Source organism: Phyllobates terribilis, unplaced genomic scaffold, assembly GCF_046119375.1.
Source record: "Phyllobates terribilis strain yellow unplaced genomic scaffold, ASM4611937v1 Scaffold_8__6_contigs__length_399053987, whole genome shotgun sequence".
Taxonomy (NCBI): domain Eukaryota; kingdom Metazoa; phylum Chordata; class Amphibia; order Anura; family Dendrobatidae; genus Phyllobates; species Phyllobates terribilis.
This window is the reverse complement of record NW_027362768.1, coordinates 366,626,650-366,643,662: the sequence shown is the minus strand read 5'-3', so window position 1 is coordinate 366,643,662 and position 17,013 is coordinate 366,626,650. Positions and strand designations below refer to the sequence as shown.

General features: G+C 44.6%; 1 protein-coding gene across 4 annotated transcripts in view; it reads right to left on the bottom strand.

Moving 5' to 3' along the window:
* The window catches only part of LOC141157491 (laminin subunit beta-1-like), an 81,082-nt gene that overhangs the window by 34,307 nt on the left and 29,762 nt on the right, over positions 1–17,013 (bottom strand). For all 4 annotated transcript variants that reach the window (XM_073644853.1, XM_073644852.1, XM_073644855.1 and 1 more), the window contains 12 exons: positions 7,729–7,904; positions 5,664–5,787; positions 4,010–4,083; positions 3,751–3,939; positions 3,601–3,664; positions 3,092–3,294; positions 2,807–2,927; positions 2,390–2,578; positions 2,095–2,274; positions 1,841–1,953; positions 1,674–1,753; positions 1,435–1,591 (listed from right to left, as the gene is read on the bottom strand). In XM_073644853.1, the coding sequence (XP_073500954.1) occupies positions 1,435–1,591; positions 1,674–1,753; positions 1,841–1,953; positions 2,095–2,274; positions 2,390–2,578; positions 2,807–2,927; positions 3,092–3,294; positions 3,601–3,664; positions 3,751–3,939; positions 4,010–4,083; positions 5,664–5,787; positions 7,729–7,904 (1,670 nt within the window). The remainder of the gene's footprint in view (positions 1–1,434; positions 1,592–1,673; positions 1,754–1,840; positions 1,954–2,094; positions 2,275–2,389; positions 2,579–2,806; positions 2,928–3,091; positions 3,295–3,600; positions 3,665–3,750; positions 3,940–4,009; positions 4,084–5,663; positions 5,788–7,728; positions 7,905–17,013) is intronic.

Genomic DNA, 17,013 nt, shown 5'->3' with positions numbered 1-17,013 from the left:
CATGCAATCACAGGTTAATATCGAGCCTGAGGAATTTAAATGGGGCACAGAGGGCAGGAGGGAAGTTTCGCTCCCTGGCAGCCGGCCACCTATTTAGTCACATTTCTTTCCTCTAACAATGGCGCCTTTAGGAATCAGGGGCAGGTGAAACGTCTCCATCTCACTAATCGGACGGCGTGATAAATTTAAGCTGCCAATGCGGCATAGCTGGTAACTTAGAAGGATGATTGAGATTACCCAACACAATGGTGCCATTTTCTATAGCGGCAAACACAGTAATAGTTCTGTCTTATATGCAAATTTGTATTAATGGTTGCTAATTACTTAGCGAATCTCCACCTGTTAACCCCTCGTTGCCTCAATATTCAGTGCTGTAAAATGTCTTAATATATCTTTAAAGAAGACACAAAGATCAGTTTTTAAGATACTGAGCTCCAAATCCCCTACATAGATGTGCGTTACTCACCTGTCACTGTGTCCCCCATTTTCTGCAATGGGGTCTCTCTGCTCTTCTGCAGCAGCGACCCCTTATGCTTAGCCAGCGTCCATTCTTGTAGTTGGCGTCCACATCGCTACTGCAGCCTTTTACTTAACTCTGTTATTGGATTCTGTCATTCTTTTCTGCATTATTGGACTCTGCTGCAAAATCAGCTCTGCTACTTCACAGTCAATTCATAGAATCATAGAATGTTAGAGTTGGAGGGGACCTCCAGGGTCCTCGTGTCCATCCACCTGCTCAATGCAGGATTCATTGAGCTATTCTGCTATTCTGCTTTGAAATATTGGACTCTGTTGCAAACACAGCTCTGTTATTTGCAATGCAGTTTTGCTGTGCCAGATCTGCAATAATGGATTCTGCTGTAATACATCAACTCTGCCTCTGAACCTCGTTAGCAACTCAACTCTGTTATTCCAATTGTTCAAAGCTGAATTAACTCTGCTACTCCGCCAGACAAGCTCTGCCTCTTAACCTCATGTGCAACTCAAATCTGCTACATTGGTTCTTCATTGCTGAGTCTAATCAGCTTCCTTGTGGATTACAAGTCTGCTTCGCCTGTTGCCATAGCTTTAACTCTGCTTCATCGATTTCCATGGTACCATTTCTACTCCTCTAGTTGCTGTCCTGCCAGATCTGCCTCTGTTTTTCCAACTGGATCATTTTGCTGTACCAATTCAATCTGTTCATGCTGGACCAAGGGCTTGGAGGATCCACCTTTTTTGGTGACCCATAACTGCATGGAGTTTAATAAAATTCTCTGTACCTGCATCCACCACTAGAGGGAGCTCACTGCTTACCGTGCTAGTATTAACTGTATGCAGTAAGCTCATAAGCTCCCTCTAGTGGCAGCCAAAACAATGAGTTTTCAATAGAGAGCAGCCATGTTTATCTAATCCTGGGAAACCCCTATATATTTGGATAATGTAAATTCTCACCGGTGTTTGTGGATCTGTGGGGGAAAGCTCTTTTGCATTTTCTGCTTCATATGTATAAAAATCCAGAGGCATGCAGAAATACCCGGGTTGCACGTCGTCACACTGCCGACCTATGATGTTGGAACGACAGTCGCACTGTCCATCTTCGAAGGAGCACCTGTAGGGGGGCGTGGGGTGGATGGTTTAGTTTGGGTACATTGTGGATTTGGCATTTATTGAGTTAAAAAATACAGCCTCACCTGTTGTTATATGCACCACCAAAATCACAATTGCAAGGCCGGCAGCCCATCATGTCGTTACTCAGACCCCAAAACTCGGGCTGTAACCAAAAGATAACAAAAAAAATGTGAGAAAATACGCTACATATAAATCTTCACATGGATGGTAAAATCCGCGGGTCACTCACCAGACATTGGTTACAGTATCGCCCCGTCACAAACCGCTTACAGTAACAGTCGCCACTTATCTGGTCACATGGGGTGCTGCCCGCTATGATGCCCCGGGGGTCACATCTACATGCTGGAGTAAAGAAGGGAAGGAAGACAAGGAAAGGTCGTAAGTGACGGAAAATATGGGAACCATCATGGGCCGAGGTCTCGTTGGCACCTTCCCGATAGAAGAGCAAATAAATGAGGGCAGCACATCATGCATCGCTCTTACGTTGGCAGCCCTCGGGGTCATTTTTGCTGAGTCCGAAGAAGTTCTCTTTGCAGCTGTCGCATCGCTCTCCCTTCACGTTTTCCTTACAGCGACACTGACCCGCGATCATCCCCAAGTTGACGTTAGTGTGACTGTCACAGACTCCACCGTCCAGGGAGCCCACTGGGTCACAGTCACAAGCTGCACATAGAAAAGCCAAACTTTAGCTCCAAGGTCTATGACAGTTGAAGAAGCACAACTCCCAGCATGCCCTGATAGCCATGCTGGAAGCCGCGGATGTAGAATTTGGACTCACGGATGCAGGCGGTCGCTGCCCGGATGTCTGACCAGGGGTTCAGGTAGTAGAACGGCTTGCACTGCTCACAGTTGCGCCCCATCGTGTTGTGCAGGCAGTCGTCGCACACTCCTCCGCTCATCTCTCCGGTGGCCAGGTAGACCGCCATGTCAAAGTGGCACTTTCTGGAGTGTTTATTACAGTTGCATTCTGGAAGAAACCAAAGTCTAGAGTCATCCATTGCATATTTTTGTGATCTAGAATTTCCTCCACCTCCCCAGCTCTTGCAAAACTACAGCTTCCAGCATGCACTGATAGAGCATGAACATGCTGAAAAGTATAGTGTTTGCAGTAATAGGAGAGCCACCGGTTTGGGATCACTCTTGTATTTGACATTCTTCATGGCTGGAGGCCACAAGGTTCTACTGGGCATCTTACGTTTGCAGGTATGAGGGTTGTTGGGTTCTGCTGGCCTCCATGGAAGATCATGGTAGAAATCCTGGCAATGCTCGCAGTTCAGGCCAACGGTATGATGTTTGCATACACATCGGCCATGGATCTGTTAACAAAACAGAGGATCAGCAGTACACCTTTTTGGACCCTTGGCAAAGGTTGTGTTCAATGTCCTAACCCTGCATTAAAGGCACAGCGGCCTGTTGGTACCTCCATGGCACATGCCCCGGTTGCCCCCTCTATGCCCTCCATTATGAGATATATATTTACCATTCCCTCCACTCCTCCTTCTACACCTTCCACGGGAGAGCACTCCGAAGCGTGGCCATAGCAGAAGCAGCTCCCGCGGACCACCAGCTCGTACACGGAGAAGTAGTATTTCTGCAGGACCTCCGCCCGCTGATCAAGCAGGTTATCGCCCAACGTGTGCAGTTTGGTGAAGTTTATCCTCAAGTTTGTAATCTGGAGAAGCTCTGAACAAAAATAACAACATGACGAACAACGTATATAACTAATATCAAAGGTTAGTGGGGAGCCGGGGGCTATAACCTAAGGGACCAACCATCATCTAGTGTGTATGAAGGCCTCCCGACTCTTCTCCCACCACATGATGGTAGGAGAGTTAGCTTCTGCTGCGGATCGGCACAGGGATTAATCCCACTGTCGGCCTTGTGAAGACTCAATATCTACCACAATGGGCACGGTAATGGGGGGCAACACCCGTCATAAATTAATAACCCTGTACCCTGCTCGCTCCACCATCATCTGATCGTACAGACCTTGGATCTCCACACTATAGGGATCTTCCACTTTAATGGCCGGATCCAGGACTTTGAAAATCACCTACAAAAGAAGAGGAGGATAAGGATGAGTATCCATTCACCTTACAGAACCGCGGGACCCCCCAAGTCACGGCCCCCCATACCGACCTCCCCTTCGGTGGACGGCTCAATGTCCGAGTATCTCTGGTCGCAGATGACGTCATCGATCCTCTGCAGGGCGTGGACCGGCACCCCGGGAAACATCTTGGTGCAGTTATACGAAAAGTAACGGTAAACTTTCCAGGTGCGGCCGAAATCCGCAGACCTTTCTATCAGCATGGCGGCAGGTCGGAACGTCTAGAGAAGAAAGGAGCAGTGACCAATCAGGAAAAAGAAATCTAGAAAAGACTTAGAAAAGTAAAATTACCTTAAATTTTATGATGAGATGGGTAAAGTGAAATTCTGCCTCCAGGTCCAACCGTACACTGACCGCCTCCACCCCTAGAAAGATGGGCACAAAAAGAGTACAACCCATAAACAACGTATACCATCCATCCGCAGGAGAGGTGATGAATGAGTGATGAGGGTCTGACATTCGAGACCCCCACTGATCACAAGGGTCCCAAAGTCCCCTGTGTAAATGGAGTTGTAGTAAGAATATGCGACCAACATCCTATAGACTGGTCGGACCCCCAGTAATCATCAGATCCTGTGGATAAGTGATAGATGTTATCTATAGGACAATCCCTTTAAGTCACCAGTAAAATATAAGAAGAGTCATTGTGACAGTCACAAGACCCCCATAATAGTGACAATCACAGGACCCCCATAATAGTGACAGTCACAAGACCCCCACAATAGTGACAGTCACAAGACCCCCATAATAGTGACAATCACAGGACCCCCATAATAGTAACAGCTACAGGGCTCTATAATAGTAACAGCTACAGGGCCACTATAATAGTAAAAGTCACAAGACCCTCATAATAGTGAGCCACAGGACCCCCATAATAGTGACAGCCACAGGGCCCTCATAATAGTGACAGCCACAGAGCCCCCATAATAGTGACAGCCACAGGACCCCCATAATAATGATAGCCACAGGACCCCCATAATAGTGACAACTACAGGACCCCTATAATAGTGACAGCCACAGGACACTCATAATAGTGATAGCCACAGGACCCCCATAATAGTGACAACCCCATAGTTCCCATAGTAATGACAGCCACAGAGTCGCCATAATAGGGAAGATGGGTGACCACTCCACCCTTGTGTTGCTGTCATGGCAGACACAATGGTTTCTGAGTGGCATTTTGTGGGTGGAGCGCCCCCTTGTGGGCAGGCCGTGCTGCCGCTGTGCACTTTACTGCAGTTCTGGCCCCGGGATCTTTTAATTACAAGTGACTGGAAGGGTTGGGGACGTGGCCGAGGGCCAGGAGACTGCGGGCCGCCTGCTCGCCGTCATTCATTCATTCCTCAATCCTATTTGTGCGTGTTGTGCTTCTGTGCTGGCAGCGGCTTAACGATATGTAAATGTATGCAAATGAGCTTTTAATAGGGAGATTTACTGCAATTAAGTCCAATATGGAACAATGGGAGCCATGTCTGGGTCACGCTGGATTTCGCAGCATTCACTGATGCTGGTGGAAGGAGAACTGGGGAGAAGCACAGACGGCGATTATCTCCCAACAGCCGTGGGACTACAAGGCCAAGGATGCCCTGCCAGCATGTACCATGGAGATACCCTGCAATTACCAACTTCAGGACCCGTTTCAGATTTTACATTGGGGTCCTGGAGCTTCAAGTTATACAGAATCTGTACACCCCCAACTACTATTCACTATTTATAATACTGCTTTGGGCCCCTCAAACACTAGGGCCCCACTGTGACCGCCACCTTTGCAACTCCTTAACCATTGTATATACTTTGGTGTCTGGGTAACCAAAAGGTTCATAAAACCAAAGTGGCTGCCTATAGCTATATATAACTGCTCTAATAGGAACAGCAGCTCTGAAGCACAAAATTCTGCTTTACCAAGTGAAATACCATTTGGGAGACACATCTGCCATTTTCTTACCGTTTTCCGACTGCCACCATGTCTTCTCTTCATCTTGCCCAGTCAAGTAAATCACATTCTGAATTCTGTGGCTCCCCCGCTGGTACGGGACACGGGAGTCACAGATAAAACACTTCTCTGCCTCCTGTAATAATGGTTTAATGGAATCAGTGGTCAGCTGTTGAGAAACTACAAACTTACTATAACGTCATAAACTCTAGTCTGAGGTGCAATGCCACACACAACCTGTGCATATGTGTGGCGTTGTTTGTAAAAAAGAAAATCAGCTTTTTAAGAAGACCAAAGTGTCCAGGTTTTGGACCTATAGTATTCCTGCTTCTCTCGTGATTATTTTGTTTTTTGTCTTTTTTAAATCCACCATACGGTTCCAGAGATATGGGCCTTTTTATATGGTCTTTACAAGGGGGCGTGACTCACAGGATCCTCGGGGGCGTGGATAATGGGATCCTCGGGGGCGTGTCTTTAGGCTGCGCTGGATTATTATCTAATGAACAACGCCCCCTTATAAAGACCATAAAAAAGCCTATAACTCTGGAACCGTATGGTGGATTTTTAAAAAACAAAAACCGGAATACTCAGGGGAAGAGAGGGAATAAAAGAAAAGAAAAATCTGGACACTTTTTACCTGGTGACAAGTCCTCTTTAAAAAAACACATTTCAAAAATATCTACTCCAGTACATTGGAATTGGGTTAAAGCGAAGGTTTATGGCCAGCAATTCTAACATTATACACCAGGAAAGACTATAAGAGTTCCATGAGGAGCAAACACCTCGTCTCATCTCTTGGTGGCATCAGTGATGGACTTTCTTCAGGTATCAGCAGCAGCAACAGAGCCATATTGTTAGGACGGAGACTCTGTGTCCAGATAAAGTGTTGGCCCGGTTCCTTGGCATTTTTCCGTTATCTCCCTGATTAAAGTCGACCCGAGAATTTGGCTTCAAGGACAGGAATATAATAAGGTTTGTGTGTTCATACTGGGATAACGGACCGAAGCCTTGAGAAGGAAACTTTGTCGAAGGACAGTGATGTAAGACTGGCCATAGACATAACACATTTACCCGTCAGTAATAGGAATTTAACTCCTTCCAATTTTTGATTTTTTTCCCTTTAGTTTTTTTTTTTCCTCCTCTTCTTCCAAGAGCCAGAACATTTTTTATTTTTACGTAAAAGGGCTTGATTTTTTTATTCGGGGCGAGCTGCACCTTTCAATCACACCATCCACTTTCCCATAGAATGTACTGAAAATCAGGAAAAAAAATCCCAATAGGGGTGGATTGGGGAGAAAAAAAAATAGTTTTTTGGGGATTTTGTTTTTATGGCACTCATTGTGTAGCATGAATCATTACGGCGATACTAAATTTGTACCGTTTTTTTTATTTAAGAGGTAGAAAAAATATCAAAAATATATATAAAAAAAATTGATTTGTGAGACCCGGCATATTTTTTTTTCCATCAATAAACCTTCATGAGGACTCGTTTTTTTTTTTTGTGTGAAGAGTTGTTATTTTTATTTGTACAATGTCGGGGTACCTACAACATTGCGATTGTTTTTTATTGCATTTTTTTTCAGGAGTTGCGGTAATCGAAAAATCTGGTGTTTCAATTTTTCTTAAGGGTTAATTAATTTTCTATTTTGATAGGTATGACTTTTACAGATGTAAAACACAGCCACTAACTGCTGGGTATGATGCGGGCTCAGCTCCTGAGCCTGCTCCTTAAATGTGGACCAAACGTAGGAAGTACTATATTCTGGATAGAGTTAAAACTATTAAAATTTGTATCTATGGGTGAAGTCCAAACCCAACACCCTATTCGGGACAGGTAACGATTATAAAGAGCGTCTCTCGCTGTGGAGGACTGTCAGGTTTGTGCATTATATAGACAGTCCATTGATTTCAGTGAGCACCTTGTAATACCTTATTTCTCCTGCGGTGGTGCTGCAGGAAAATCGAGCACTTTCCAGTTTCAGGTTGCAGCTGATCGCTGGTGATTGCAGCTCAGAATTGAAAAATTTCTTACAAAAAGTTTTTTTTACACGAAATACATCTGATCAGATCATCGTACCGAAAGATGGCTGACGATGCAGTACTCCTGCGGGGTCTCTATGCCGCATGTCGAGGAGGCGGTGAGGCTTTCAGCCCGTCCAATGAGAAGATTTCCTGTAGCCGGATAACAACCTCCATCGGTGCATCCATGAGGGATCAGGTCCGGCTCGTCAGCTGCTGCCCCCAGAATATTTGCTGCAATTAGACACAACGATTATTTCATTTGCGTTTTTTTTTTTAGTTTTTGATGTTTTTCGCCTTTTTTCATTTGTGCCTTATTCGTCTTTTAATTGCTTTTTTTTTACAGTCAACTTTATGTGCATTCATTTGGTTTCTTTTACGCTCGTCATTATGGGCAGAGTTTCAGTTTTGAGTTCTTTTTGGCTGACTTAAAAAAAAAATGCAAATTTTTTTTTTTAGGGGGTGCAAACTTTTGCAACTATTGCTATTTCCACAGCACTACTATCATATATGTGAAAAAAGCAAAATTGCAATTAGTCATGATAAAAAGATTATTTTACCGTCTTGTGTATACAGCACCTATGCAGACCTATGTCTCACCGTGATCTAGTCTGATCCTGTAGTCTGTTGCTTTTATTCCACTATTGAGTTTTCTTGCAAATTTACAGTAGAAGAGGAGGCAAAGAGTAACAATAACTGCAGGATCTGACTACACAGGGTCTGTTACCACCGTGATATATCGCTCTGCACGCGGGCTGTATACACAGAATAAGCAAAACCAAAGAAATGAGCAGGAGCATAAGTTGGCATATATGCAATGTGTAAGAGCACGTTCACACTGCGACCCTTTCACAGACAAAATGAGCATATACCCTGTAGTAAGTAAACAGTAGTAATACATAAAAATAACATAGGGTACTTAGCAGGGGCGTACATAGAAATCATGGGGTCCCATAGCAGAAGTTCTACTTGAGCCCCCCTCCCAAAAAAGAAAAAAAAAAAAGCTTAAAGGCGTTGTCCACTACTTTTTGATTGATGCCCTATCCATAGGATAGGGCATCAATGTATGATCGGCCTGGTTCCCGCACCCGACTCCCCTGCTGATCAGCTGTTATCCGTGCTGGCGGCGGCAACCACCGGCGGGAATTGCTTACCTGAGGAGCTTGGCCGTCCATCTGTAGTAGCCGCCATGGGGTACTGCACATCTGCCTCCCATTGAATTGAATAGGAGGATAAGGCATCAATCAAAAAGTAGTGGACAACTTCTTTATTATTGGGCGGGGTCACAGAAGAGCATATCTGACATATTTACAGCCCTTACAAAGTCATTTTCCTCCTATATAATCCTACATACAGTATAATGGCCCCACATAGTCCTCCATACAGTATAATAGCCCCACATAGTCCTCCATACAGAATAATGGACCCCATATAATCCTCCATACAGTATAATGGACCCCATATAGCCCTCCATACAGTATAATGGACCCCATATAGTCCTCCATACAGTATAATGGACCCCATATAGTCCTCCATACAGTATAATGGGCCCCACATAGTCCTCCATACAGTATAATAGCCCCACATAGTCCTCCATACAGAATAATGGACCCCATATAGTCCTCCATACAGTATAATGGACCCCATATAGCCCTCCATACAGTATAATGGACCCCATATAGTCCTCCATACAGTATAATGGACCCCATATAGTCCTCCATACAGTATAATGGACCCCATATAGTCATCCATACAGTATAATGGACCCCATATAGCCCTCCATACAGTATAATGGACCCCATATAGTCCTCCATACAGTATAATGTCCCCATATAGTCATCCATACAGTATAATGGCCCCACATAGTCCTCCATACAGTATAATGGACCCCATATAGTCCTCCATACAGTATAATGGACCCCATATAGTCCTCCATACCGTATAATGGCCCCATATAGTCATCCATACAGTATAATGGGCCCCATATAGTCCTCCATACAGAATAATGGCCCCACATAGTCCTCCATACAGTATAATAGGCCCCATATAGTCCTCCATACAGAATAATAGGCCCCATATGTGCTCAATACATACAAAAATAAACAAAACAAACAAATACTCACCTCTCCCCATTCCCCCGCTGCTCCGGTCTTCTGATCCTCATGCTGTAGTGATGTTATCGCGCACAAAGCTCAGACGCAGAGGGGGGACGATGGGAAAGGGAACTCCAGCTGACGGCTCCCTCTCCCATTATTGTTCTCAACTGTATCAGAATCCAGAATGCTAAAACAGTTGAAAGCACAATGTGGGGAAGGTACACCTGGCCCCCTGACTTACAAGCCCCATAGCAACAGCGTGGTCTGCTGCCATTGACGGTACATCACTGGTACATAGATATCACTACTTTGATCAAAAAAGCGTAAAAGCCATCCGACCACGACAAGGTGAACTCATGGGGGCAAGTGTCTGAACAGTCAGGGCCCCGTCCTGATCTGCCCTTATCTACGTTGAGGTCGGCTGACATAAGGTAACGATTTAATGCTAGACAGGACTGGACCGTCCTGATGGCGGCACCTTGTCACGATGGGATGGCTTTTACGCTTTTTTTTGTTCAAAATAGTGTTAACTAAATACGCCATGTTCTTTACATGTACTATTACTATTTACTTAAAACATGGTGTATGCGCATATTTTTTTTCTTGGCTTTTATATGCATAAAATAGGAGATTTTAAATTTATTTTTTTTAGTAAATCACATGGACTTGTGACATCACATGGACTTGTCTTTCCTTCCATTATTATTCTGCTGGCTTCCTGACTATACAGAACCAGTTCTGCTTCTCCGGTTATTGTCCTTTATTCACCTCTCACAATAATCCGGTCATGTAAGGTCACGCTGCTTATACATGCTGCGCAGTCAGGACAACACCGCCCCTTTTTGGCTCAGGACGGTAAGAAATTGTCAGGATTGTTTCTAAAAAGTGAGGGCAGCCCTAGTATGTTTGGGTCTATTGGCTTACACTGCCTAAAAGTCATTAATATCTAAATCCTGTACAATCTCTAATAAAATTACCCTATAGTGTTCACCTTCGTCCACCACTAGGTGGAGCTAACTGCATACATCCTTCTACATCAAGTTAATTCTAGCTGTATAAATCATATGCAATGTGCTCCCCCTAGTGGTGGCTGTATAAATCATGCGGTGATCTACCCCAGTGGTGGCTGTATAAATCTGTATGCAGTGAGCTGCCTCTAGTGGTGGCTGTATAAATCTGTATGTAGTGAGCTTCCCCTAGTGATGGCTGTATAAATCATGCGGTGATCTACCCCAGTGGTGACTGTATAAATCTGTATGCACTGAGCTGCCTCCAGTGGTGACTGTATAAATCTGTATGCAGTGAGCTCCCTCTAGTGGTGGCTGTATAAATCATGCGGTGATCTACCCCAGTGGTGGCTGTATAAATCTGTATGCAGTGAGCTGCCTCTAGTGGTGGCTGTATAAATCTGTATGTAGTGAGCTCCCTCTAGTGGTGGCTGTATAAATCTGTATGCACTGAGCTGCCTCCAGTGGTGACTGTATAAATCTGTATGCAGTGAGCTCCCTCTAGTGGTGACTGTATAAATCTGCATGTAGTGATCTCCCCCTAGTGGTGGCTGTATTAATCTGTATGCAGTGACCTCCCCTTAGTGGTGTCTGTATAAATCTGTATGCAGTGAGCTCCCCCTAGTGGTGACTGTATAAATCTGTATGCAGTGAGCTCCCTCTAGTGGTGACTGTATAAATCTGCATGTAGTGATCTCCCCCTAGTGGTGGCTGTATTAATCTGTATGCAGTGACCTCCCCTTAGTGGTGTCTGTATAAATCTGTATGCAGTGAGCTCCCCCTAGTGGTGGCTGTATTAATCTGTATGCAGTGACCTCCCCTTAGTGGTGTCTGTATAAATCTGTATGCAGTGAGCTCCCTCTAGTGGTGGCTGTATAAATCTGTATGTAGTGAGCTCCCTCTAGTGGTGGCTGTATAAATCTGTATGCACTGAGCTGCCTCCAGTGGTGACTGTATAAATCTGTATGCAGTGAGCTCCCCCTAGTGGTGACTGTATAAATCTGTATGTAGTGAGCTCCCCCTAGTGGTGGCTGTATAAATCTGTATATAGTGAGCTCCCTCTAGTGTTGACTGTATAAATCTGTATGCAGTGAGCTCCCCCTAGTGGTGGCAGTATTAATCTGTATGCAGTGACCTCCCCTTAGTGGTGGATGTATAAATCTGTATGTAGTGAGCTCCCTCTAGTGGTGGCAGTATAAATCTGTATGTAGTGAGCTTCCCCTAGTGGTGGATGTGTAAATCTGTATGTAGTGAGCTCCCTCTAGTGGTGGCTGTATAAATCTGTATGTAGTGAGCTCCCTCTAGTGGTGGCTGTATAAATCTGTATGTAGTGAGCTCCCCCTAGTGGTGGATGTGTAAATCTGTATGTAGTGAGCTCCCCCTAGTGGTGGATGTGTAAATCTGTATGTAGTGAGCTCCTCCTGGTGTTGGCTGCATCCTATGTGTAAAAATCACAGCTCCACTCACTAAAGAGATATCATAAAATGATGTTATTTTTGGGAATAGAGTTGGGGCCTGTTAGGATTCTGGGAGTACCCTCGGGGGAATAAACTTCTTTTTTGTCATTCACAGGTTGCCCGTTTCAGCGCTTCCGCCGTTTCCATAGGCTATAAGCCCTGTACATGAACCGTTACTATGTCCGCTAGACTGAGCAGAAGATATGCGGAGGGTAATTCCATGTTAATCGAATGTCCCGGCCGCATCAGTTCATCTGACTGACTCTGCATTGTGCTGCACAGAAGCCCCTCGCCACATCGCCGCTGCCCTATTCTTCTCGCTCCTCAGACCTAATCTTACGTCAGCGTTCAGTCCTGTGCCACCCGTAGACCTTGTGAGCTCCACTGGTCATTGCTACCACATGTAGATACAGGGGCATAAAGGGCCTTAAAGAATGCCAGGCTGCATCCAGGACCGTGGACGGTACATTTCAGGGGTTAATCTTTATATGTTCTTACCTTTTTAGAAAAGTGTTAATCACGGCCGTGGAATGGGAAGAATGTTAAGAGCTTACGTTGGCCGAGCTAAACATTACCTAGTACTAGGAGCGGCAGCAAATACGAGCCCCGAGAAGAGCTACGGGGCCCATGTGACAAAGAAGGTTTACTGTCATTCAGGGGTTAATCGCTTACACATCATGGACCTCATCTGTAGGACAGAACCCTGGTTGTGGCTGGACCCGGTGGTGTTCCGCTATCAATACTTACAGGCCACCATATATATCCCGGAGCAGCGGGCGATGGTGGTCAACTTCTGTAGGATCGGAGGAAAACATAAAAGAAAGGAATTCCCAAATATAGGAAGTGCACTGCTAGCGATACACTATAACTATGAATAGGGATATTTAAGCCCCACCCTCAGCCCCGCCCAGGAAATCATCAATCAGTAAGCGATCAGCAGCGATCACTTTTCTATACTTACACACATTACTGCTGGCGGAAAATAAACATATACAGGACTGTGCAAAAGTTTTAGGCAGCTGGGGTCTAAATGTTGCAAAGTAAGAATGCTTTAAGAAATAAAAATTATAAAAGTTTATTTTTATCAAATACCAAAATGCAAAGAGAACAAACAAAAGAGAAATGTAAATCAGATCAATATTTGGTCCTCAAAAACAGCATCAATTCTTCTAGGTTGTCACAGGTGTGTCGGGTGTGACAGACAGTCATTCTGGATCCGGCTGTAGAATGTCACTGCGCTTGGCCTTGCAGACACCTTCTTGATCCTTTCACCATCCTTCCCTCTCTAGGACCCAGCCGTGAGCTCCACTTTCTGCTGCTAATTAACACACCCTTGCTGGACCTTTAAGTAACACTCAATCTCTGCAGAGAATCGCTGGTGATAGCAGTATATTCCTCTGTTCAGGCCTGGAGTTCTAGTTTCCTCTTGGAATTCCTTTGTGGATATTAGTCGTGATCTTTCTGGTGTCTTCTCAAAGCTAAGTGTATCCCCTTTTCTGTTTACCTTGTTTGTCTTTAGTTGCAGTGGGGCTGACTAGTGCTCACCCCTCCCCCTCCCTATATAGGGCCTAGCTCTAGGGTCAGTCAGGGATTAGGTATCCTGCTCGGCGATAGGTGAGGAACCTATTTAGGGTTCCCCCCTCTTCCCATCGTCGTACGCTCGGTCCTTCCCATACCTAGCATGACATAGGTACACTTGTCACTTGCACATAGTCAGGTGTATGAGTAGCTAATATTACCAAACATGTGGTAATGATCATTATATTCATCTGTAAGTTGAAGCACAATTACTAACTGAAGCAGAAACAGCTGTGTAGGAGGCTGAAAACTGGGTGAGAAATAGCCAAACTCTGCTACAAAGGTGAGGTTGTGGAAGACAGTATCATACCAAATGTCACGGCAAGACTGAGCACAGCAACAAGATACAAGGTAGTTATACTGTATCAGCAAGGTGTCTCCAAGACAAAGATTTCAATTCAGATTGGGGTTTCAATATTTGCTTCTCAAGCTCTTTGGAGGAAGCCCCAAGAAATGGGGAAACACTGAGCACCATGGACACAGGTGGTCAGCCAACAAAACTTAGTGCAACAGATGAAGGACACGTCATGCTTACTTCCCTTCAAAAGCAGAAGATGTCCAGCAGTGCCATCAGTTTAGAACTTGCAACAACCAGTGAGACTTAGCTACACCCATTTACTGTTCGGAGAAGCTTGGCCAGAAGTGATATTCCTGGAAGAATTATGGCCAAAAAACAACATGGAAACAAGGCCAAGTCACTCAATTATGGACAGGAATATATGAGCCGGGGTGTAGAAAAATGTCAGCATTGGCTCCGGACTGATGAGTTAAAATGTGAAATATTTTGCTGTAACAGAAACAGTTTGTAACCAAAGGGCTGGAAAGTGGCACAATAATAAGGGTCTGAAGGAACAGTGAAGCAGGTGGCGGGTCCTGCAAGTTTGGGGCAGCATTTCAGTAAATGGAGTTGAGTATTTGGACAGGATTAATGGTGTCCTATAAAACAGAAAAATCCAGGCAGATTCTTATCCATCATATAATTCCACCAGGGAGGCGTCTGATTGGCTCCAAATTTATTGCAGCAGAACAGTGACACCGAAACAACCAGCTAATATCATTAAGAACGAGGAGTCCTGGAAGTGATGATCTGGCCCCCACAGAGCCCTGATCTCACATCATCCAGTCTGTCTGGGATCACATGAAGAGACAGAAGGATCCACAGAAGCCTCATACACAGAAGATCTGGGGTCAGGTCTCCAAGATGTTTGGAGCAATTTGTCAAGTTCTTTCAAAAACTGTGCAAGTACAAGTGACCTAAAAGAACTGATGGAGGCGAAGGGCGGTCACCAAATACTGATGGGATTTAGATAATAAACTAATAACACTTCTAGTTTTGGAAGCTTCCTACCTTGCAGTATTTTTTCACACCAGCCTAAAACTTTTGCACAGTACTGTAAATCACGGTCCCTCTCTGGAAAACTCCAACCTGGCGAGGAATCAGAAGTGATCACTTTTGGGTGGGGTTTACATAAACTATGCCCCCCTTTGTATCTCATAATTGTACTATACTATAGGCTGTAGTGTAGGACAACTATGGTGGATGTTATGGGGTCTAGCACTATTATTTATTGGCGCGCTCGGACCACCCTCAGTCCTCATTCTGAGTACAGTCATAGAAAATATCCCCATCCTGCACCAGTCCTCCGTCTTGTAGGTATAAGAGTGAATGGGACGAGCTTGAGACGTCTCCCCGATTACACACAGTAGCTGCTCGTGGTGTTGGGGGGCTTATAAAATGAGCCATGGTGTTTGCCCCTCGCCATGCATTCCTCAGAGAGATGCTGCTTAGAAATATTAGGGGCAATAATACATTGCAGACGTATATGGCCCCTGGACCCTACACCTTATATTTTTCATATATCAGGTCTATGCATTGACTACTTCCCACTAGATGATAAAATAATGGCTGCCTCCAGCCACCACTAGGGGGAGCTCACTGTAAAGATGTAAGCAGTTCCTTTAAATTAAAGTTTTTAAACAAAGTAAAAATAAAAACTTCTCCACAGGTGGTAAGGGCCACTTTACCCACTTGACCCTATTACCTCAGGTGCTAAGAAAATGTTCAGTCCACCCACGATCTCCCTGGGTCAGTGTCTGAGAAGAGCATGTGGGAGATGTAGTGTTTGCACTGTGCTGGTCAGAACTGTAGCAGATAGCAGAATTTCAGAGGCAGATTTGGCTGTGATCAGTGCATAAGATGCGATCAATGCAACACACATAATGAAACGTTATAAGGAGAGAGCAGCGTAAGTATAAAGCATGGATCAATGACTCCAGAGATCTGATATTCATAGCCAATTTCACCCCTCTCAGTACCCACAATGGTTGGCAACTCGAGCAAATGACCCTGAAGAATCTCTTATTCGAGCCACTTTATTTGTAGAGATTTGACGGATAAGTTCTGCATATGTGACATTCCGCGGCAGCATCAGAAACTATGGAGACAATCAGGTTTCCAAGGCTACAGGGTGCCTAAGAAGCGTCAAATATTCCTGTGTGCCAGCTGGCACTGACAGTCACTACTCAGTCTACAGAGTTATAGCAATGGTCACATGACATACTTTGTGTATATATATATATATATATATATATATATATATATATATATATATATACAGAACAGACCAAAAGTTTGGACACACCTTCTCATTTAAAGATTTTTCTGTATTTTCATGACTTTGAAAATTGTACATTCACACTGAAGGCAACAAAACTATGAATTAACACATGTGGAATTATATACTTAACAAAAAAGTGTGAAACAACTGAAAATATGTCTTATATTCTAGGTTCTTCAAAGTAGCCACCTTTTGCTTTGATGACTGCTTTGCACACTCTTGGCATTCTCTTGATGAGCTTCAAGAGGTAGTCACCGGAAATGCCCTACAGTTTTGTGTATACAGCTCCTATGCAGACCTATGTGTTGCTATGCTTCCAAACTACAAAACTCTGTATTGTCTGATCCTGCAGTCACATATGACGGTAGAGGAGAGTAACCCTGGGTGTAAGGCTTGGTTGTAGTATGTAACTATGGAGGTACAAGGGTCTGCTTAGTGGCTGTATGTGACAAAGCGAGCAGAGTGGCGAGTGATGAAACAAGCTGAGAAGTGAGAAAAGCAAGTGATGAAGCCAGCAGAGAAGCGAGCAATAAAGCGGGCAGAGAAGCGAGCAGAGTAGTGAGCAGAGAAGCGAGCAAAGAAGTGAA